This window comes from Toxorhynchites rutilus, chromosome 2 (genome assembly GCF_029784135.1).
Source record: "Toxorhynchites rutilus septentrionalis strain SRP chromosome 2, ASM2978413v1, whole genome shotgun sequence".
NCBI classification, from domain to species: Eukaryota; Metazoa; Arthropoda; class Insecta; order Diptera; family Culicidae; genus Toxorhynchites; species Toxorhynchites rutilus.
In genome coordinates this window covers 97,700,173-97,726,012 of record NC_073745.1, presented here as the reverse complement: position 1 = coordinate 97,726,012, position 25,840 = coordinate 97,700,173, and the positions used below count along the sequence as shown (strand labels likewise).

General features: G+C 38.1%; 1 protein-coding gene across 1 annotated transcript in view; it reads left to right on the top strand.

The window, feature by feature from the left end:
• Positions 1–25,840, top strand: part of LOC129764959 (tubulin beta-3 chain) — a 51,328-nt gene that overhangs the window by 22,075 nt on the left and 3,413 nt on the right. The window contains exon 2 of the mRNA XM_055764653.1: positions 23,856–23,964. Coding sequence (XP_055620628.1) covers positions 23,856–23,964 — 109 coding nt within the window. The remainder of the gene's footprint in view (positions 1–23,855; positions 23,965–25,840) is intronic.

Here is a 25,840-nt window from a genome sequence, read left to right as displayed (position 1 = left end):
GATTTGGACGATTTAAAAGTGGTGATTTTAGTATTAAAGACAAAAAGCATCCCGGTCAATCGAAAAAGTTTGAAGAAGAAGAATTAGAGACATCACTCGATCAAGATTATCAAACGCAAACAGAGCTCACCGAATCATTGGGAGTAACTCTACGAGCTTTCTTTCTACACGACTCACTGAAAAGAACGGCACTTATGGTCGCAGTGATTCGAAGCTCCTACAGAAGAAGGGGAGAAACCAATCAAAGCCACAGTCCAAAAGCAAGGAAATTATGTTCCATGCGAATTGAAAGGGAGAGATGTCGAGTGGCGACTCTGTATGTCCGAAAGGTTGCTTGAACGGCACAAAAGGGCGTCGAATCGTTACTGAGGCTCACTACGACAATCCAAAACGCAAAAGATCGTATGTGAAGCCGAGCTAACCAGGAACATCAACGTCGAAGGCGAATATCTACGGTGCCGAAGGAATGTAGTACATTTGGTGGAATCAAAAGCATGTGATCCACTGTGAGCTGCTAAAGCCTGGTAAAACACGTTCAATGGAGACTTCTACAGGTAACAACTGATCCCTTTAGAGCGAGTTATCGCCGAGAGATGTCCACATTATCCGACCAGACACGAGTCGATAATATTCCATCATGACAACGCTCGGTCTCATGTTGCTGGTCTAGTTAGAAACTATTCGGAAAATAGCGGCTGGGAAATTCTGGTTCACCCGCCTTATAGCCCATACATTGCCCTTCACACTATCATTTGTATCGATCGATGCAGAACCCTTTCAGTGGAATACGTTTTAGTTCAGAACAAGGTATCGAAAATCGGTTAGATTCGTTTTTGGCTCCGAATAATGAACGCTTTTTTCTCGACGGAATCTGTAGATTGTTAGAAAGATGAGAAAAAGTAGTGACTAAAGATGGCCAATACTTTGAATAATGTACTGATTTCTTTTATTATTCAAACAAATGTGTTTTTTATGCAAAACGGAACGGGTTGAATTGCACATCCAATAAATTCTTCCGGATTTCTCTTCAGGTAGACCGAGGAATAAAATTTTTGCTTTGAAATTTGACCGACAACTATCAGATAGTACGTTTTGTTATCCATAACCACACAATCGTATTTTGTTAACAATATTTTGCACAATCTGGGCCCTAAAACTTCTCAATCCAGCTTTCTTTTTCGCTTATTGGAATAAAAACTGCGAAGCATTTGCTTCTTTCGCCGTTTTTATCGAGAACAGCTTCGGGTTCCGATTGAAAAGACCTGCTTCTTTTGCACGTCTTTTAGGATTCGCTGGCTTTGTCGGTCTTGTACTCCTGGCTTTCCGGGCGATTGTCAATCGCTAGTTATCAGTTACATATTACGATGGTAGCTCAGAAGAAGATTGTCAAAATATCGAACTCCCGGTCTCAAAAGACTAACGCCAAATGAGATTCAATACAAATATGACTCAATACATTAATACATTAATGATTCCGGTGATGATAAATATATCACTTCAGATGCGGAACAGGTATTATTGGGAACACGATTATGTTCACGGTTTTGAAGATGCTAGCCCCCTTTCCTCTTCCTGTCGCCGTGTAAAATTACTGTCCAGGGAACTGCTTGAAGTCTGATTTTGCCAACTTCGCATGCGGTTAGCTTGATTTTTTTAAGAACGTTTCTCCTCTTTCTATGGACGCCATTTAAGAACTGAAGAGCAAACGTCAAATTCAAAATAGTGGAATGATTCCACACGAACAAACATTCAAAGTTTTTTAAATATATACTCAAATGAAATATGTCAAATTTAATTTGACCAAATTTATGACTCAACCATTGCATGTCATACCTATGTAAATGTTTGCTGGGAAAACATCGGGATTCAACCCTGGAAATTAATGTCAACAGTGAATTCTGAGAAGAAGATCTATTCTTTGTTTGGTGAGCCAACTCGGACTCGATTATATATAATCGTCATTTCACTTTCAACGTTAATTTTCGAATCCAATACATAATCGAATCACAAAAATGCTATTTTTCTATTAATGTTTGACATTCATACATTAATGAAAAAATTGTTTTCTTGAGATTCGATTATGTATAGGATTTGAAAATAATTGTTGAAAAAAAATGGTCGACTATATATAATCGAGTCCGACCTGTATTAACTTTGAAATAATTACATGTCAAGGTGATCGATTCTGATGTCTGGCCATCTTTCCTACATTCCTACTATCTATATCCAACTATCTATCCAGCCATTGACTAGATCACCATCGTTAGTTGTCTCGTCATTCTCTTTGCATAATTTTGGCTCTACTGAACGAATAGTGACGAAATCGAAACTAGATATTCTAGAGACACTCCAGAATTGAACTTGTTTGTACATCATTGGCATCCCCGTGGAATTTCGTGTTCTTGCTTAAATTTTATTTACGATAATATTTTTTATTTGAAATCTTTTGAAATTGTTTGGAAGTATACATGTCTTGTAGATACATAAACACTTACTCACTGCTTTGAGCGATTGGGTAAACAACTTTCACAAATAAACACCTCTCACGAGTAACCGATATATATTAATTATCCTCGAAATAAAACCGGTAGATCACAATTATAAAACCGCTCAGCCGCAGTTGGAGTGCCATCGATCGAAGCGTGAAACTGCTTCAAACTCGCTTCGAGTACTTGCTATGGCTAAAAATCAGCCAAGTTCATAGGCGCAATACGTGATGATCATGATCATGGCAAAAGTCAACAATCGGAGCGAATCGGAATTGTTTCCACGTTGCTGTTTTTGTTGTTGTTGTTGCTCCTGTGTGCCCTTCCGCGGCGATGGAAATGTGACTTCCCAACGATGACGATTCACTAAAATGGAAACTTCACCAAACCAAAAGCTATTAAAAACGCTACAGGGAATCTACAAGGGGGGCAGACGCCTGGTGGAAACTAAAAACGATTTCAATCTCCGGAGACTTTAATCTGAATCAGTCAAGCTGAACCAGTCTTTGTTGAGCGCATGGTGTGTGTGTGTATATGTGTCCTAATTCGACACATGAGCACCCGTTGAGTCCCAGAGGATGTAGGTTTGGTTGATGTCGAGAAACGGGTTGAGAATTACTTCTTATTCATCACAATCAGTAAAAGTTTTCCTTATTTTTGTACACGTTAATATAGCTTCACCAGCGTGGTTCAGTTTTTTTTTCACAGTTCAGTGATTTAATCTCTTCACAATTAATCAATTTTCAGTATTTCATTAGTCCGAGTTCCCGAATTTGGTGTGAATGCTTCTAAAATGACGCGTAAAACAGTCAAACGACATGACATTTCACAAACCTGATGGTATCAGAGTTTACGATCACGGTTACAAAGCGCACTCGCTAATCAAATTATCGGTTCTTCACGGTGGATATCTTAAATCCTTCACGCTCAATAAACTCAGTCGGTAGGCAGTTGAATGAAACCCTCATCGTCTGCCCCTGGTCATTAGTTCCGATCAAAGCGGGCAATTAGATTCCTTAATCTGGCGATTTCCTCTTCATTATCGAATCATCACACCACACTCACAATCAATGCTCGGTTGCGTAAAGATGCTTTCACACACCGGACGACTTCCGCTGGTCAGTTGTTTTTTGTGTTTTTGTTACAAAATTATATTTCATGCGTGAAAGTATTCTTATTCCGTCATAATGGTAGAGGTTAACATTGATCATGTTTGATCAATGCAAAATGAATCACCCCTCAGGGTGCTCATACACTGTTTGACCGAAGCCAAATATTTGACTCTTTTTGACAGATAAATTTTGTCCAACGTGTACTGATCAAATATATTCTACACAAAACACGACAAGCAAATATTCAATTATGCCTAAAATATTTTTTCAGTCTGTTCTTCGAACCTGTCGGTATATGGTTAGGTTACCTTGAATATTTCAGTTGATTTTTTCCATGTTCGGTGTTTGATATTGTTTACTACTGTTGAAAATTGAAGAGTGGCAAACAAAATAGTGTTTGTACAAATATCAACTCAAACCTTATCTGTCAAAAAATATCAAATATTTGACCTCCGGGCAAACAGTGTACGGCCACCTTCAGCGAAGCGCAAAATTTGTCTTACTGTAGAGGTCAGCAGTGTTGAGTATCGTTTCGAAGTGTGACCGATGAAACTCACATCTACTTTTGAAAATGTGAACTATTAATGATATACGCTGTTCCTAGAGGATAGATGAGCTTTTTAGTGATACAAAGATTTGCGAATAAACAATGATAAAAAAAGAGAAATTGACACAACCGTGATTCAATCTGGAATTGAAATTACAGTGTCGCTGTGAGTCTGCGCGCCGCGTGGTTTGATAACTGCCTTAATTCAATAATAGTCGCGTATAAAAGCAAAAATATGTTACGAATGCTTATGCGAGCAACGTTTATTTCCTCCGTCCCAAAAAAGCAACAATAACGAACCACTTAATTTCACGCTTCAAACCAATCACATTTGCACGTTTGGAATCGTTCCTGTTTAATTCAATCAAAGCTCCAAGTGGCAGATTTTGATGTGGTGAACCTTGGTCTGATTTCACACACAGAGCTGTTCCAGTTTCAGTTTTTGATATTCCTGCCTCCTGCCTTTCTGCCATCAGATTCTGGCTTCCTACGGCAAAGATCACCAACCAAATTAAGACATCGATTCCCTGTTGGATGGATAGATCCAGTTGATCTGTGCCACTCCACTAAGCCGATAATCTGTTGATGTTGATTACGGGTATTGACGGGGTGGAAAGTATATCAAAAACATGATCAACGGGGTAGAAAACATGACTATGTAGAAGTCTGCTTTGGCGTTTCGCATTTTGCACTCCACACTAATTGGACCGGTGGAGCGAGAAAACATTTTCTGCTGCTCAGCTGTGAACGCATTGCTTGATTGATTTTGAAGGAAATTGGAACATCAAATTCTAATAGAAGTTAAGAGAGAAAGTGCAAACTACACTTTGATCCGTGAACTGTTGTTCCAGATTAGATTAACGACCAACATTCGTATCCTATAAAATAAACTACATGATTGCTGATCACATCTCCTAATCGAACAGTTATATTCAAACACACAAATTAATCAACTAATCAACAATCAATAAGAGAAATCGTCATAAATCTGTAGGGCTTTCAAAAACTGCAAAGCAATGAGATGCATTTCTTAGACGAAATTTATTACCTTTTTTATATATTTGAATCGAAACTCTGATTTATATGCCATTACTCCACTTGGACATAAACTTTGTTCAAATTTGCTCTCTCTCTAAGTCGCTCTGATCACAACATTATCTCACATTCCCACAGACAGCGATGCGATGTGATTGGATTAACAGCTTTCAATTTTATTTCGGCCCTCGTGTCGACGAAAATGCTTGGAAAATTGGATCAATCCATTTCTTTCTCCGTTAATTTTTTTGTTCCTCTTCATTGCTCCATTGGATTCGTTCAAGAAAAAGAATCCCGTAAGCAACACTTTCCACCGTTAATCGATGGAAAATTACCTCCGCGTTGAGCCTTTACAGGGGAGAGGAGATGTGTGCATGCTGGAGTGCAACTTTGCTTCACAGTTTCTTGACTGCTATTAGTAGACACTAAACTGATTTAAATTGCACCCTCATTAAATTAATTGTGGCAAAATACAAGACAATGCATGCGAAAAAAAAAGAGACCGTCGAATGCTGGAGTTTGAAGATGGAGAATCTGCAGACGTTTGCGTGATAAGTGTGATCTTGGCACCATGCAGTTTTGTTTCGATTCCCATCTTATGCCGAGACTTGGTTTGGAGATGCTGCATTGAAATTTTATTGTGTACTGTTAGGCATGTCAGATGATGGTTTTATAATGTCATGTTATTATTTGGAACTGATTTTTATGAGTCGGGTTTCATTTAATTGTTTGCAAAACACCAAGCATTTTGAATTATATTCCCTAGATGACGATAGTTCTTTCATCCCGTAATGTTCGTTGTTCAAAGCCTTTTCTCATCGAATTCAGTTTTTGCTACTAAAAAAGGGAAAGTTTTCTTAGGCTTTTCTTTTATCTGTATTCATGACATCGATACTGTATGCTATTTACTATCTATGTACGATTGATGATGTCAAAAAAAACAATAGCGTCTAACGTAATCGAGCTAAACGTTTTTCGCTACAGTGGAAGTAAGTTCCTCTCCATCGACCTCCCGATAAAACCAACAGTATATTATTCTTCTAGATGCATCCGATTTCAGCACATTGATATATTCAACAGCCTCGTACGGTTTTTGGAAATCAACGTCTTGTTGGGATGTTTGCTGGCATGGTACGACCGAAATATTTCTAGTATACACTGCGTTTCACAACTATAAAACCACTAGTTTTTTATGAGTATCCAGAGATATGTAAGAAGTCGATTGAATTCAAGTATATTGAAGTATTGTAGAACACAATAACTATCTTCATCTATAAGGCTGGCCATTTCAACTTTATTGTTTTGTTCAGGCGCGAAACACTCAAAAAACTAAAATTCCAATAACTATGGAACCAGAGGGAAAACTCTCACTCCTTTACAAAATTAACGCCAATTTAACATGAATTACGATAAGTTTCTAATTCGTAGGTCATCTTTACGTCACAATCAGCTCGAATAACCCATTCGGTGTAGTTACGACCAAGCTGTGACATGTTGTAGTGTGTATCTCGTAATGCGCAGAAGGTACTGCTCGTTTAAGCTCTTCAAATCACACATACTGCTTGTAGACTGCATCTACTTTCCGTACGACCACTCCTCATAAGTTCCTGACATGGTTTTGATTTGGTAAACAAGCTGACCAGTCCAGAATCTGAAGCCCTTATTCATTGAACCATACCATGACTTTCCGGATTTTATGAATTGAAGCTAAATTTCGCAATAATCACTTTGTTTTTGATGCAATAACAGCAGTAAATGATTCTGAAGTACTTCCTTGCACTTATGACTGTTCATTCGTGTTGATGGTAAGCTATCTGAACCAGACCTTTTTGGGAAAATTCTCCTCAAACCATAAAAATCCCATTTTCAAAGCTGCTAGGCCAAGAACTAATGTGGAAGCTGATCCCATGGGTTTCTCTATTTCAGGAGAACTTTTCCGATAAAAAAAAACAATTTGAATAGAATTTCTTCATACTGGAAGGATTTACGGAGCGTGTCATGTTATTTTTCAAATCGTTCTTTGCAGGCGACAGTTCTCATTCTACGAAATTGGTCATTCGAGATTCCGTTTTGTTCATATTACTATTCATAAATGGTTACGATTTCGCAAAGCATGGAAATTAAATAAATAAAGGTCTAAAAAAAGTAGAAGGGTCTGAGCCTAGGGGCACGGTCGGAAGTTTGACGTAGGACTGTGATTGTTCAGAACACTTGGTTATTTTAAATGTAATTTTTTCTCATTGTTCAGAAATCTGTTAGTTTAACTCTTTTGGAACTCTAAATAGTAGCGCTAAAAAGAGCCGTTTGTTGTATGTACTCATAACCTTCAAACGGTTTGTAACGAACAAAGAAAGACAATAAGCTTCTGAAAGGGAAGTTCAACTGTCTAACTGAAAATGATTAATGAATGGTGGAATGGTAGATGAAATATATGTGAATCGGTAAACAAAAAAAACATCGTCATTGATTACATTGAATATGAAATTTATGGGGGAGAAACGAAAAAAACAAGTTGAAAATATTCACAAGTTGAAGATATTCACGAAAATATTCACAGACTATCACAATCAAGTTGTATTGGTTCTACTGCTCAATCTATCATAGAAGGAATTGAGTCATTGAGAATTGTGAATATGGTTCATGAAGAATATTAATATTTAATATCGTTTCATTTTTGTGTTGCGATGTAATGCAGATCTCAATAAGTCTTCGCATAATCGCTGCCTCCTCCTAATTAATGAACGATCACTGTATGAGTAACACTTTCCTCGTTGCTTTGATTAAATCTTGCATGAAGTTTGAGTGATGCATGGCATCTTGCATATCATTACTTTAACATATTGCCTATTTTTTAGATAGAACGAATTATTGCACGCAATTTTGTATTACATACAACATTCATGGGAACGAAGTTCGAAGAAAGAATGCATAATACATGATTTACCTCCGCTCGTTCAAAATACCCCTTTTAATTGTTAAATTGCTCTCTTGTTTTATTATTTCCACTGTTGATGTCTCAGACGAAAAAAAAAGTGGATCAATTTGCCTAATGGTACATATTATAACATACATCGTAAGAACGATTCTGCCTAATATGCATTTGAAAACTCTTTATAAACGTAACATTTTTCGTAGAGTGACCCCCCTATATAGAAATCAAAGACGTAGTCCTACGTCAAAAATCGAAAATTATCGCGTCAAAATCTGTCGTTTTAAGGCTGATTTGACGCGGTATTACGATCCATTGGATTTTTTACGCGATTTTTTCCGTGATTTTATTTAACACGATTTTTTTTACGCGATTCTCTCGAAATCACGAATTTTTCTTTTGCGCGATTCTCTTGAAATTAAGTGATTTTCTTGAAATTATGCGATTTGGCAATGTCTACCGTCGCTTCGTTGGGAAGAGAAAGAGAAGAAAAGCAAATTCTGTGAGAGCGTGTGCGAGTGTTATTGTGACGAGCGCGTGCCGGTGATGGGGAATCTTTTTTTACGCAATTCTCAAGATATTACGCGATTTGTTTGGAGTTCCTGGTTGGAAATTCCTGGTATGTTCCGTAACAGTCGGAGTTCTCATCCTCTCATTCATCTCTTCTTGCATGAAAAAATGTCAACTGTTGACGTCATAGATCAATGGATCATGAGTGATGTAGAATGCTGATCTCAATCATCAAGTTACACAAAACTAGCTACGGCTTCAACAAGCCTCTGCATTACTGAAAGCTGAGAAAAAAAAATTCAAACGTTTGAATGCAATCTCGTCCTGCTCTTCAGACGTCGTTCTTTTGAACTATCACAATTATCAAAATAGGGGAAGCAAATACGCAAAACTAAACCCACTAAGTTTTCCATATTTGCATCAGTAGTCTTTAGCACATCTTTTAACATCCTCATACAAACCTTTAAATGAGCTTGAAAATATCGTTAAAAGAACTATCAGAGGAAGCCATACACGTCGTACACACACTTATACAGAATTTACACAAGCGAGAGGCGAGTTTGTGTATAACACATATGCATGTCATAGCGTTGAAAAATAACATAATTTTTTAACGCACACATCAAATGTTTTACGTTTAAATACAGTTGTTTACACTCTCCGTTTTATTCTCAGTAAAAAAGGCATGTTTTAATGTGGTGTACTACTCTCGTGCATTAGTGTGACTGCGCCAGTAGTTGTGTGGCTAGCGCGGTGTGTTCCACACCACCTCAGCCAACCCAGCCGGCTTGGGTTCAATTCCTGTTTGGCATCGTTCGGGATTTTCTTTGGTTATAATTCTAAACTAACCTTCAGTCTGAGAAAGTGATAAATCTGCTCTATACATGTAAACATTTTCTTCTCTTAAACTCAGCATACGGCCTGGCACCAAGGTGCTTCTATTTATGCAATTGCCGCTCTAATGCAAAAAAGCATATTTTCTGTCAACGCTAGTTTGGGCGTACTGATCAGGGCTCGGCAAAGTCGTATTCAATTGAGCATAGTCAGGAAACTATGAAGAAATTCGCCTTCGTATTCATTTGGAAATGACTTTGGTTTATTTCAGCAGTTTTTCCGTCACCAATCATTCGGATATTTAGTTGCTATCTCACTCTACGACTCGACTATCGCTTTTCATTCTTCCCCGTCAAATGGACTTCATTGCATATTGAAGTGACTCCCCTCAAAATGAATTCGTTTCTCTCTATCATGTATTACGTATGCATGTATTGATGTTATAATTCAACATGATTTGACATATACTACAGGTTAGCTACATTTTTTTGAATCGTACATGAAAATTACCTATACATTCTAAAATAGTGTGCAGTGTTGTGTTCAGAAACACTGATAAATTTGTGTATTTTGTTGATAATAACCCGTTTTTCTAACCGTAAAGGGTTAAAGTTTAATAACACCGCTACCAGGTATTTTCCATTCTTTATGTTAGAATACTATTTGTGTTATAATAAGTTTATCAGAATAGAAATAATTTTCCAGAAGCCTGATGGTTCTGGAATGGAAATAGCTTTTCTGTTGATAAACTGAAGCAACCGCTTTTTTACACTCAATTCTGGAATTTTTTTCTTGCAATCCTAGAATATTTCGACCCAGGACTTCGTCTTTGATTTCTATATAAGGGGGTTATCCTCTGGAATGGGAACTAGTAACGGAATATAACGGGATGTTTACATACACCATTAGACGGCGAACAAATTCGCTGAAAACACAAAAAGTGGAGATAGTAAAAGAAATGGACATTTTAACGAATAACATAAATATGATTTGTAAGTGAATGCGTTATTCGTTATTTCAAATATCCAGCCAGTGTGATACAAATATGTGTGATGTAAACGGTTTCCGACCTTTCGACCTTGTGACATAGATAATCGTGTTTATATCAACTTGGTTACTGCTTCCATGTGATAACGCTACTTTTATTGTGAAATCACGCCGGGAAAAGCGAACAAAAGCGATTAAAACGCATCGCCGTCAATGTTTCGAACAAGAATAAAATCTACAAGTCAATAAAGAAGAATAGTTTGTTTTCTATATATTTCTATATTTCTGTAGCAGTATTGATAATTAAAGGTTCATAACTAACAGTTTAATTCTCACAATCCATTTGAAGGATATTCACTGCTTATAAAATATACAGTTTTTCCCACGGAAACCATTTCGAGTATTAAAAGATTCGTACGTCAACACATCTTCCTTGTCTTTGGCAAAGACCCTTCTACTTTTATTGTCTTAAGATGCGCGTTCCTTTGTGAGATATTAACAAAGCACTTTCTAACTCCACGTTGCATAATATGAATTAGAGCCCTTCGCCTTAACGTTGATGTTCTATGTGGGTCTCAAATATTTTAAGAGATTTGCATTCTCCAAGAGATTTATAGTCTCCTGTTCGTGCATGGTGCTTGAGTAAACGCGTGGCACGATCATTATCATCATTATTTTTTATTTAGGTCTTTGTATATCGAACTTGACCGTATTTTTTCATTTTACATTTTATCTTTCTCGCTGACTTTTCATGTTTTCAATTATTTCTTGCATCTTGCATTTCTTGCATTTCGAAGATGTTCAATTCAAGATTTTTGGAAAAAAAGTCAAAACACTCGTCGTTGGTAAATCTAAGGAAAATGAAGAATATATTTTCGATTCGGACTCCGTTAACGCATCATTTTTGAATAATTTTTCTGCTCGTGACTCACTTGTTCAGACTCGGTTGTTCAACGCTGGGAAGGAAACGCCACTAGGTTAGAATTCCAACCCATTCTCACTCATTAGGTTGTAAATGTGATCTACGAGATCAAATCAAATGCGGCTGGTGTATACGGAATATCCATGAAATTTTTGAAGATAATTCTTCCGTTGATCGCTGATCATATTACCTGGTTCTTCAATAACATTCTTGCGTATGCAGTGTTTCCATCTCTCCGGAAAAAAGCGAGAGTATTGCCACTTCGCAAGAAAAAGCACATCAACGCAATTGATAATTTGCATCCTATAAGTCTTCTGTGTGTGCTCCCTTGGTCGAGTGGTTAGCGTCATAACTAACATGCTGGGTGTTCGGGTTCGATTCCCGTTCTGGTCGGGGGAATTTTTCGTCAAAGAAATTTCCTCCGACTTGCACTGTGATCACGCGTATTCTAGAGCTTGCCACTCAAAATGCATTCAAGGCGTGTTATTTGGCATAGAAATCTCAACTAAGTACTAATAAAAATGACGCAAGTAATACTACGTTGAGACGGCGAAGTTCCTCTAGGAACGTTAGTGCCATTGGAGAAGAGAGAGAAGAGAAGAAGAAGTCTTCTGTGTGGATTATCTAAAGCTTTGGAAAAGCTAGTCAAGAGACAGATTGTAACACATATCAAAAGATTTAACCTTCTTTCTGATCAGCAGGCTGGTTTCAGAGAAGACCAGAGCGTCAAAACAGCCTTACTTGGGGTTTATGATGACATCGCAGTAGCCGTTGATAACAAGAATAAAGTGATGTTGTTGTTGTTGGATTTCTCAAAAGCGTTCGATACGATCTCACACACTCGTTTGTGCAGCAAGTTTTTCAACCGCTATTTCTTCAGCAACACAGCTATATCATTGATTCAATCCTATCTGAGTGAAAGAACACAAGTGGTTGTTTGTAATGGAAAGGTTTCCCAATCGGCTGCTGTAACATCTGGTGTTCCGCAAGGCTCCGTGCTTGGACCAGTTCTTTTCGTAATGTACATTGACGATCTTCCGAACGTATTGAGGTATTGTGAAGCCCAAATGTTTGCTGATGATGTTCAGCTTATCTGTATATGTCCTGATAAATCGCCTGCTGCGTTGATACATCTGATTAATGGGGATCTGACTAGACTTCATCGATGGGCTATGAGAAACAAGTTATTTATAAACCACAATAAAAGCAAGGCTTTGCTGTTTGGAGCGAACAGGGACGAGAGCATAGTACTACCAGATGTGGTAATTGACGGTAATAACATCGAGCTCACCAGTGAAGCAGTTAATCTTGGGATATAATCTGTCTCACGTCAATGCGGAAAAATCTACAGCGGATTGAGAACTTTACGAGCAGTGACGAAGGACATGCCTATGCAAACGAAGCTAAAATTGTTTAAATCACTGCTGTTACCGCACTTCATATTTGCGGATGTTATCTACATGAATATGACTATGGGACAATTTCCTAAACTTGAAGTTGCTTTGAATGGCTGTGTAAGATATGTTTATAACATAAATCGATGGACCTCAGTACGACATCTTCAAGGAACTCTTCTGAGTTGTCCTTTTCGCAACTTTCGCAACGTTTCGTGAAGGGTCTGGTGTATTTTAATTCACTCCCACTTGATTTAAAACGTAATTGTTCGGACGCAATGTTCAAGAAAGGCTGCACTTCATTTTTCCAACAGAGGTTTTAATTTTAAGTAATTTTTGTAGTATAAGTATAATGTTAATGCATATGGTGTTATACGTACATGCTACCGATATGGCAAGAAAAAGACATTAGTCTTAAGTCATGATTTATAAATAAACTTAAACTAAAACTAAACTAAGATGTTCAATTCAGTTTGCGTTAATTTTTTGATGAAGTATTTAGTTTATTTTGATTACAAGTTTTTGAGTTTTCGGGATTATCGATTATCATGAATTTTCTTGGCATTATCATACAATTAATTTAATCTTCGTTATAGCCCACGCACCACTGGTAGACTGAGTTATGGAGTCTAAAATTTAAACGCAGATTGAAAACATGATTTGATGTTGGATTATTGTTCGATATCAATTATTTCGCCGACAAAATAAACACATTGTCGTTCACAGAGCAATAATGCAAATTTTAACTTTCTGTTGTTTTATAGACTACAGATATAAACTGGAAACTGACATCTTCAGTTTTGAGTGAGTTTGATAATCAATGAACAATGAGGCCAAAATAAAATGCTTATTCTTCAAACTTATTGCGCAAAAAATGGTTTGAATTTATCCTCTGTTTACATTCTGTCGTACGAATGTAAAATAACATACAATCTTTCCTATAAAATTATCAACTTTCAATTACTCTTTTCGATACAAAAAGCACAGCTCATAAATCAGTTACATGAAAAATCGCGTTTTCGCCAATTTCTCATATTGCTCGCTCCAAATGCTCCAACTCCTCCATAATTTACTTTCTAAATCTGCTTTTCTCAACCCCATGAACAGAACAGCCCCCTTTCGATGTGAGTTTCTGCAAAGTACCAGCGAACAAAACCACTTTAATAGAAAACACGATCATGAACCCATTGCCAAGCGATGTTTTCTTTCCTTTCTTTTTTTTCTTCTTCTGAACGACTACCAGTTTCTGTTTAATGGCTCAACAGCGAAATTGTTGCCTATTACTCTCACATCTAATACTTTAGGTGAAATTATCTAGCACCAAAAAAACACCATCAGGTGTGTGTTCAATCATATCTTGTTACTTCCGTGCTTAATGATCGTAGATCGACGGAAACTAGGTGGAATCCCGATCGAGATAATTGGATATTAATGTTTCTTCTGGGTGGTTGGGGTAGTAGAAGTGTGCATTCGAACATCTGGTTTTGATTTGACAACTTATTTTTAAAGAATTTGTGTGAATATGATTTATGATCGCAAATGCTTCTACAGAAGTGATGTCAGAGTTTCTAATATCAATTTTTATTCTCCCTCTGTTACAGGTAATTATTCCTCGTGTCATGGACGAACCTAATAAATCGTAAGGATTGCTACAACAAAACGGAATTTCTTTGGATATTTTTCTTGCGAAGCATTGTACAAAACGGGGATGCGAGAAGCCTTACTCATTACAACACATACGACTTCCCAGCATGGGATAGACACTGACTAACGGAAGTCATGTTTTCGTTTCTCTCCATTGAGGGGCCAATGTGCTAACAGTAGCACTGAAACTTTTCTCTAATGATACTTTTAATTGCAGTGGTTATTTTCGACAACCGAAACTTTGGCTTTGGATAAAACGGTAGCGGTAGGAAGTTGGAACGTTTTTTAACGATCTATACTCTGTCACACACGGCTAAATTTCGACCGTGAGTTTAATATAAGGTTAACATTCCTTCTTCCCTCCCCAAAAATCGCTCGAGAATAGCTTACACCGTTGAATGAAACTTAACCGGTCGGGGAGAAAGTAAGTTGCTCGTACGAGTCAACCGTTAATTATGCTTAATTGGTGAACTGTAGTTTAGCTCCATCGTACACAATATTTATGCGCAATTGTACCTCGGCTTATCCATTGTTTGGTTCTCGAAATGGCACACGTCCCGTGAGTCAACAAATTCAAGCATAACTTATGCCCTATATTGGCGGAAACATGCATTCCATAACTCATCCGATATATGCTATCAAACGACCGACGTCACATAACGCATTCGCATGGCGGTGGAGCCAAACGATGACTCATACACCACATTCTTCCCCCCGGAGAAATTCTTGTGAGCGGATGAGAAGATCTTGTGATAGCATTCTCCAGCATAATTAAAAATCATTCGTTGCGACCAATTATAATAACGTTGTTTTTAACACCGTCACACAAGTGAGAACGTGATGTTAAATGCAGGCGCTCCGGTCAACATACACACACAAAAAAAAAGGCCAGCGGGGAACACCTTTCCACAAATGTGGATTTAGACAACATCAAAAAAATAACACTTCTTCGTTTCTGTTTCGTGGAATTCCTTGGGACAAAGAAGACGCAAAGATAATAAATAAATACCATAAAGCCACCGTGTCTCTCATAAAAAAGCGAGCGCGACGGAAGACTATTTATGGAGCCACTTTCCAGGCGCTTCTGGGGGATTTTGGAATGACAGCCATACTGCATGATCTTCGTAGCATACGATCCGTTCATCTTGCGAGTGAGCTTCGGCCCATTCTGGGGAACGTTCTCGTTAACGAATTCATAACAATAAAGATTAGTGTTACGATTATTTTAGTTGGTTGGTTTCCCGCTTGCTTTCTCCGGAAAATAAAAATATTTTCATGAAGCTTAGAAATGAGCTGCCTCTTTTCTCTCTTCCGAGCAGTTGCAACCGAACACGATGTTGACTTTTTAGAGTATCGTGGCAAAAACTAATGGATCTAAAATCCTATAGTTAAATCCATAATTAGACAATATCTACTGACCCCTTGAAAGATCACTCGCGAGCAGCCAATGCATCACCAAACAGCCAACCAATCCCAAGCTAACGCAAAGAAACATAAACCGGGAAGGTGCTAATATATGAATGTTTTCTTCTCTCACTCAACTAGCTTCCTTTTTTTACTTGTACCGCACCAAGTGAAGATCTTCGCGCGCTTCGCGGATGCATTCTTCCGTTCGTAAACCTTTTGTTTCAATGGAGCTCGAATCCCATCCATTTTCGAGTGCTGCCGAGAGGTGAAAATAGACCTCTCCGATTTCTGAAGTGGAAAAATAAAAACACGTCGCGATGAAGGAAAGCACGCACTTGGACGGGGATGGGTCGATGGAAGATCTCCCTCCCGGAAAGCAAAGTGAACCGAGAGGCACGTGGGGTATGTCACTGTGTGGCGGCGCGGCGGTAGGCCATCCGCGGCCGAACAACGGCAGACGGGTTTAATTAATATGTGAATGCGGTGTTAGCTGCACGAATTGCGAGATGTGGGAAGATTATCTGCATCCTGTCGGAAGAAAAGTGTGTGAAAATTGCGTTCGAAATGTATATCAACCGAATGCATTGAAATATCCATTGTATGGAACTGAAGTGAGACATAAACGAATAGTTCGGAATTGAATAATAATCTGCTATGTTTGGCCATTTTAACTATGGAAAATGGTAGAAAACTGAGTTGATTTTTTTGGATTTATGCTGCTCTGTCATAGCTTTTTACAAATCTCGATCGTTTACTGTCTCAATTTCATGTATTCCTTCCTTAACTACGTGGATGAGAAGCCTCGGACTTCACACAAAGGTATCTCCTGTTTGTCATGTCCTTGGGTCCATAAATGACCCCGTTGGTTTCCTACCACTCAAGGATATCCTTTGAATAGTGGCACGAAGATAGATCCGACCAGAAGATCGTAGGGCCCTCGTGTTGCTTCAACAGACGACGCAGACGCTTCTGTAGACACTTGTTGAGGTAAATCGGCTCGATTACAGTCCCGGTAGTTACGGACGGCGCACTTCGTTTGCTATATGAGCAGATCGCTCGTCAAATCACGTATTTCTTGGCAAACTGCTTCCTTACCTCCTCCGGAACATCAAACTTGTGCAAATTTTTCTTCCGTTCGATGCTCAGAGTTTCGTTATAACGTTCAATCACACGACTCACCGTTGATAGCACGATTCCGAGTTGTTTTCCGATGTTCCGATGAGAGGGTTGAGGATTTTCCAGGTGCTTGCTCAAAATCAATTCACGACGCTGCTTTTCGGGTGACGCTATATTTCCAATTTTCTGAAAACTGACAGCCGTAAAAATACCGTGTAAACAATACATGCTAAATTACGTCTACTCAAATTTTCAGGATAAAATACCCAATGGGTGATTTTCTACAGCGTTTTTTCTGTGATTCAATTGGGTGTCCCTTTGAGATGCGCGACTAATTTCTCGCTGTTTTTTTTATGAAAATGCTACTTTATTGTAAAATTATTGTTACGTACTCAAAATATATCAAAATATATCGCTACATCCAAAATTAATTCTTGTTCATATTTTGGCATCCAGATTCATTAGATTAAATGGGCTTAAGAACAACAGAAACTGTGCTACTGGTACTGGTACTGGTACAGCATTTGTATAATATATATGCCATAACTATAAATATAATAGCAGTATGAGCGAGCGAAACAAAAGACACATTGCAAATAAACTTAGTGCGTGCCTTTTCGCATACTATGCTACATACACGGCCCAGACGAAGATAGATATAGATTCACGTTTATTTTTACTTTTAGAAAATACTTTCCAACTTCATTTTATAATGTGGTGTTATATTATCATGCATTTATGCAACAGCAATGGTGGCTAAGTGGATAGCGTAGTCCTGTAAAACAGCCTTGCATTCCAGCCGGGCTTGGTTCGTACCCTGTTGACTTTGTTTGGACTTTTTTTTTTGTAGAATCACTTTTTTTATGCTTTTACTGTACTGTGGTTTTTTTTTCCCGTAGTGCCCGACTCAATCGTGTCAATTGTGCCGATCTGGTCCCACCAAACACGTAGCGTAACCTTTGCAGCGTGAATATTTGGATGAGCCGACAACGAAAAAGTATGAGTTGATACGTAACATGACATTTATTTTGGGTTGCTATAATGAATCCAATTTCCGTTTTGTCACTAGGGCAGCTCTTTGGCTTCAAATCATACGGTACTCAGGTTCCTTACTTTTCGAACATCCTCATGAAATCCCTTGGCAATGGCTTGGCGGGTAACTCACAATACTGAAGAAAGCTGGAACGGTTCTTTATCGAACAATACATTTAACTCGGCGTTTTCAATAGTTTTTGGACTTCCGTGCAAATATTGACAATATATAAGAGGCGAAACCAACCAGGAAAGGTTGATTTACTTAGAGCTGAGACGAGACATGACAAGTTTTTTTTATCAAACTCGGACCACTGGCAACACAGCTGCTGAAAATAATTGACAAAGATTTATACACAAAAATGGGATTCCCTACATTTTTATAGTGTTGCCGAATTTATTAAAAATTGAATAATAGTTCATTCACATTTCATCGATTATTTGTATATTTTCGTTTCCATTACGTCCTTTGTTCAGTTCCTGAAGGGAGAGAAACATTGCATCGGAAATTCTACCCTAAACATTTTGGCGATCCTTCTGCCATCTAGTTATGCTATAGCGGCGGCCTAGCAGAGAAGAGCATTCAATTATTTTCCAACCGTAAAGCAGTTATCAATCAAAGTAGGACCAAATAACAAATAACAACCACAAAAAATATTCAAATCATGTTGGAACCTGCATAAACATACAATACAAAACAACTGAATAAACAATACGTTTTCGACGTTTCATGCAATTTTATGAAATTTGACATCAATTTTTTTTCGAAACACACAATTTTCCTCGACATTACCCACTCGTATGTTTTTTTTTCACTTCGTTTGTTCATCTCTTTTGATATTATCTAGAATAAAACGAAATTTTAGAAATAATTCTTTAGTCGAAAGCTTTCTGGTCCTGGAAAGATCCGATGGTTCACATTGTTTTGTAGAAGCCACTGAATAGGACTGATTCATGATTCGTTCTTGAACTCGCGAGAACAATATACACGATGACCATGTGACACAATTTATCATAAAGGTAGAAGACACACATCAACTTTCGTAGATTTGAGGATGATTTTACATACAGTTATTTATCTATATCTATAAAAATGGATTTCTGTCTGTCTGATACTTATGGAGTCGGAAATTACTGAACAAACTGACATGGAAATTGATATGTAAGGATTTTTGGGGCCAGGTAATGTTCTTATGATAGTTCGAGACCCCTGCCCCCTCTCTAAGGGGGGGGCTGCCATACAAATGAAACATAAATATCTGCAATACTCGAGAATTAATGAAGCAAACGAAACCAAATTTGACATGTGGAGGTTTTAGAGTGCAATAAATGTTTCTATGGTGGTTAGACATTTATTCCCCCTCTCTAAGAAGGGGGCTGCCGTACAAATGGAGCATAAATTCCTGCATAACTCGAAAACTAATCAATGAAAAGGAGCCAAATTTGGCATGTGAAGGTTTGAGGGGCACGAAACGTTTCTATGGTGAATAGACACTCCTCCCCCTTTCTAAGAGGAGGCTGCCATACAAATGAAACACAAATTTTTGCATAACTCGAAAACTAATCAATCAAATTTTGAATGTGAGGGTTTTTGGATACGAGAAATATTTCTTTGATGGCATGACATCCCTCTCTCCTATGAAATGGAGAGGTAGTCCAGTAAAAATAATACACATATTTTAACCAAACACGACAATTGAAAATTTTCGGAAAATTCTGAAGGAAAATAGGAAAATTAGGAAAATTCAAATTCGCATACGTTATACAATTACATAGTGACAAACTTTGTTAGTCCATTTGGTGTTTGCGCTAACGAAATTTTAGCTCGAAAGTGGAAATGGATTTTAATGTGATAGAACGCACTTCCATATCTTCTTCTATCTATATAAAAAAGGGATGACCGAATGAGTTGATAATTGCAAAACTCGAGAAAGGAATTGTCCGATTTAGGACTGTCTTTATTGTATCATATTTTCTGTATCAAACATTTATTTCATGTAACGGAGAAACATTTTATTTCCAAGTGGTTCAAAAATCTTCGAGGAATGTGTCTGAAAATAATCTGATATTATAATGAAGAGTTTCGGTAGAAGTTCTAGGTAATTTATAGTAAAAGGTAATATAAAGGGTAGAAGATCAATCAATGAACAGTTTTGCAATTGGACCCATGAACGCGCGCTTAGTAAGAAAACGTGAATGTGATAATGAAAAATAAATTTTGGGCGGGACGAAGTTTGCCGGATCAACTAGTTTTATATAAAAGCTATGGCGGCGAATTTCTTCACAATATACAAAAGCATAGAATGAATGTAAGGAAAATTGGAATGCTCTCAGTTGTCGCCAATATAAACTATTTATGGTCTAGGGAATCGTAATGTAAAGCATATCAAATCATAGAGAATTTCCGAGATATTTGGTATTTAAAATACCAAAATCTGTTCACTGCAGTATTAGTGAAAAACGTTGAAACTATTCAATAAAAACGTGACATGTTTTTTGATTTCGCATTCTGTTTGGAGGTGGGAGTTTGACGATGTTGGGAGTATTTTTTCTATCAGCAAACGAGGAACATATCCCATTTGTTTCATTCCAACTCCAACGAATTCAGAAATGTGACTGGAGCTATGGGAAGATATTTTAATTCCTTACATCGAGATCGACGGAAACGAGGAACTAATATTTTAGCATAACAATGTATCGATTCACATTCCCAAGCAATCAAAGGCTTGGATTCATTAAATGAACATTGCAGACAGGATTACAATCCCATAGAAAACTTCTGAAGGATAATGATGGGTTGGTGTTTTCAGATGGCAATATCACCATTGCCAGCATACGAACGGTCATTCAGTAATGGCGGAGAAAATTGTCATGGTAAGATTACTAAATTTGTCGATATCCATGCCAAATCGTATTTTTGAAGTGATTAGAAATGGAAGAGGCAAGATTTTTAATTTTGAACATTTCAAAATGGTTTTTTGAATGTTTTTCCATATTTCCCCTTTTTATCAATGACTCTAATAAAAATGAATGTATTTACACACTAGAAACAATAAAATGCCTAATAGTTTGTTTTATTATTGAAAAAAAAATAAACTGCTTCCATGCGGCTAAACGAAGACTAAAATGTATTTGAAAAAATACCTTTTACGGATTTTTGATCAACGTCTTATGTTAGGGGTAGTGGGGGCAAATTGGTCATGGGGGGCAAAATGGTCACCTGCTTGTTTAATAGATATAACTATTGGCTATTGACACCGTATTGATAGTCACCTTATGTTTGAAGAATTTAATGACTTTTGAGTCACCCTGTACTTCAGTACTACTGTCACAATTCAAAATATAAATAAAAACAGAAACTGCTCTCACGATAGCCATCCGGCCGTAGTTCTGTGCGCATGGTATCTAAGGAATTTCTCGTGACATTTAGTTTATTCAATCTCATATGTTGGACAAATCATCAGTTCGGACGACTGTTCTCATATATGCTAGGAGAGGTGAACAGATTTTTTGTTCAATTTTAGCGATTGATTAGCATAAAATTACTTTGATATTTGGGGGCAAAGTGGTCATAGGTGCATAACGACTTACAATGTTCTGTTTACTAAAGCTTATATACCTCATCACATTCTGCTCTTGAAAAGGTTCCTTTTGAGGCTTTGACCCTGGAAAAATATGCCACTCCAACTAAACCATGCCTCATTTTGCAGAATGTTATGTGTTTCTTACAAAGTTTTTGTATGCATTAAAAAAATTAAATTGAGACTTTAGGTGAATAGGCCAAGTTTATTTCATACTTGTACCTACTATATATAACATGATTTGGACTAATTTGGATAAAAAAACGCATAAATCTATCTCATTTAGCTTGATATTTGCGAGTGACCACTTTACCTCCAAGCAAAAAAAAACGATCGATTTTTCACCTTTTTTTTAATGATGAAAATGTGCTATTTTGAATTTTTATAGTAAAAGCCCTATGCTATTTTGAACAACAATGAGTTGAACTATAATATTCCAACAAAAACGGGAATTTAAGCGGTATGTGGACGCCGGTAATGGACATATTCCTTAGGCCCCCCATTCCTTTGCCCCCACTTCCCCTATGTGTATTTGTGACTGAATGAAATTGTGTGTTGTATTCATCGCCCCAAATAGCAAATCATAAAGCCTACCAGCGCTATGGATTTTATCAATTTGAATTGCTTCGTTTGCAACAATGCTTCAAAGATTGAGATTAATGCTGGCTCAAATTTTGGCCTCAATTGAAATTGACGATGAACACATGATTTGACACGATTAACACGAATAATTTGTCACAGTTTGGATATATGTTCGAAAAGAGTCAAGTATACCTCTACTCAACAGCATCAGCACCACCTAGCTGTCAGCAGAGGAAGTGACGTTTTGTTTTCGCGAGATCTGCTTCAAAATTTATGTGCGTCTCGCTAAATTACGTGCATAAAAGTAACACAGGTGCAAGCTTTGTTTAAAAAGCGTGGCGGTTGTAATGATTTATAGTTTATGATTTATTTCGTTTGGAGCGCATGAACTTGACTTTCGTGCAATTAAGGTTATATTGGTATAGTTCTGGTCTCTTCAAGCCCACTCAAAACCTATGTTAGTTTTGCGAAATCATTTCATTCTCACAATTTACCCATCCTCATCCATCCATTAATGTTATCTATCCCACGGAGCGATATAAGTTCTATAAAACTTGGCGGATGCTTTGGGCGGACGTGTCTTTTTGGGCGGAACAGGAAGCCTCTTTCGCACAGTGACTCTTCCGACGACGCACGATGGCCTTCGTCCGATGAAAGGCAGAAAGTGAAGCATAACATGGGATGGAAACCAAATAGAAACATCTCACCAGTCGAACCGTCTCGATGACGATAGCACGTGGGGCAGCGGAACAAAGGGTCGGCGAGCGGACTCGATGAGCCCTGGGATATCGATGCCGGCTGGACGGACGCCGGCCTGACAACAACGCCTTTGCTGTGTTGTAAAACTTGTGGGGTTTCTTCTTTCACACGCGTCTAAGTGGATGCGATGGTCGTGTCAGCGTTTCGCTCTTGGATCTCCGGCAGCAGCAGCTGGTGGACGGTTCCTCCCGTCACCAACGAAAGTGAAGGTTTTTCCTTGAAAGTGAACGCATTTCCTCCGACGGTACGCTCCGTGGACCATGGCGGAGAGATCTGCAGCAGCCGCAGCGATGGTCGACGCTGTCAGGCGCGCGCACCGTTCCCATGATGCAACGCAACTCAGAAGCCGAAGGGATAAATATCTCTCGTAGCTAAGCCCGGCACGACGCGGAATGGGCACATAAATTATAGAATTCTAAAAATAAACATGTCATTTGTTATTTCTTGGCAGGAGTGCGTAGTTGCTTTTGGATGCTGCACTTTCGTTGCATTGGTTACACTCGCTGCAAGCGATGGGTGTTTAATGTGGTGAATCAAATCTTTCCATGCATGACTTTTTCCTAATCTGTCAAACCGAATTTGAAGTCGGAACAGCGATAGCCAATCATTGCCGTTAAAATTTCCCCGCAGGGTCGTTGGCCTGTGTTGGATGCGGTGCGACTTTCCGATGGGTGGGTTTTCAATCTTGCAACTCCGTTAGAATAATAAGCGATAGTTGTGCGGTAGGGATTGGACTAATTATAGGTTTTGCACGCGAAGAACGGAATGGCACTTTTCCGTGTCGTTGCTTTCGTGATATAATTCGGCAGTTGGGTTCTTTTAAGGCAATTATCGATGCGTGACAGCGAATAACTGTTTCCGAGTCTATCCGATTATCATGTCCCCATGAATCGAATTGGTGGTTCAAATAATCTTACACTGTCCCAAAGTGATACAGATTTCTGATTTCTATTTTTTCCCCTTATATCTATTACACAGTTCTGGGAAATCATCTCCGAGGAGCATGGAATCGACGCTACCGGAATCTACCACGGAGAATCGGATCTGCAATTGGAACGTGTCAGCGTGTACTACAATGAAGCTTCAGGTGAGTTTAAAATCGGGCCTCCCTGGCAGAAATCGTGAGCCATCGATGAGGAATGTTCCGTAGATGGGTTTGCGCACACCTAAGCGAACCGATCATTCAGCAGACTAGAAGACACAGAGAAGAAGTGAACCCAGAACCGTTGCTGGCATTAATGACTTCCGCTGTGAGAATTTATTGCAATCATTAGAATGCAATGGAGCACATTCGGCGATGAAAAGCGTGTCTCGGATTCACGAACAGAGCTCGTGATGCATTCATTTTTTTTCGCTCTTTTTTGTTTTTTTTTGGCGAAGGTTAATCATACAAATTGTGCTATCAATCAACACATCTTCTCCGTCTCGCGCCTGTAGTGTGTTATGCAAGAATTTTTTTTTTGAATTTTTTTTTTTTATGACTGAATTTGTTTCTACTGGCTTGGCAACGTAAAGCATCAATGAGTCGTGTTGAATATGAATAGGGAAAGCTTCTGTGAGTAGAACAATGCAAATATTCTTTTCTCAAAAAGGCATGAAAACCCTATCATCTTTTCTAAAAATTGTACAGTTTCAATAATTATATAACAATTCATAATAAAATATTATGAGAGGCTTCTTAAACATGAGTCTGCACACTACCCGTATTAAATAATGAGAATAACTATTATTCTTTGAACCATGATTTGAGGGAAACTCTGGAAATGATAGAATATTACGACCGACCTTTATCACTACTATTCCGTCTTGTCTGCCTAGACTCGAGTTTACGTTCACGAGAAAAATGAAGATATTCATCAAAAGTAATAGGCCAATGAAATAAAAGTCCTTCCGTAACGCCCTACTTATTAAGTAAATCTGCTTTCTCATTTCCTGGTATTGAACAATGAGAGGGAATTCATACAAAAGTGATATTAAATGATCTACTCATCAAAACCTAGGCCCGAAATGACTGATGAACTATTCTAGTCAATGATTATTCTAATTAACGTGGCTAATGAATACACATCTGCCTCCTCATCCAACTGATTTCAATCCACACTTCTACTTCCCCCTGACATGAATCTCTTTATCCGCGTACACAATCTTATTTTTACGTGCATATAAAGTGAAATGAAAACTTGATTTCTAAGGCAAAAAGTAGTTACAACATTAATGGACGGTTTATTGTCTACCCACCGTGAACTCAAACCAACGCATTTGGACAGTTATTAGGTATGCTATAAAGGTCCTTGCGTTAGTATTATTAAACAGTGTGCAGTTCGGGAGGAATTCCAAACAAAATTTTAGTTCACTTTGTTTCCGAGTTTAATTTTGTGAAAAAATATACAAGAAAACGGGTATATATCAACAATATTCACAAATTTGTCAGAGGTTCTGAAACAAACACTTCACGCTATTTTATATGGGTGAGTAATTTTCGTGTACGATACAAAAAAAACTAGTTCACCTGTAGATACATGCATACGTGATACATGAGAGAGAGAAACAAATTCATTTTAAGGGGAGTCACTTCAAAATGCAATGAAGTTTATTTGACGGGGAAGAATGAAATGAGATAGTCGAGTCGTAGTGGGGGGAGATAGCGACTAAACGCCCGACCGACTGTTGAGTCATGTTGACGGAGAAATTGCTGGAAGAAGCCAAAAGTCATTTCCAATTGAATACGAAGGGGAATTTCTTCATAGTCTCGTGACTATCCTCAGCTGAATATGACTAGCCGAGCCCTAATCAAAACACTTAAAGACTGTTGGTTTTCAGACAAGAATCACGAAGAATATCTAGACCTTACCGAACGGAGTACCTCTAAAGAGCTGAGAGTTCCGGAAAATATGAAAATATGCTCGTGTGGCAATGTCTGAATATGTTGAAAGGCAGTGTATATTGCAGCCAATTCCGCAATA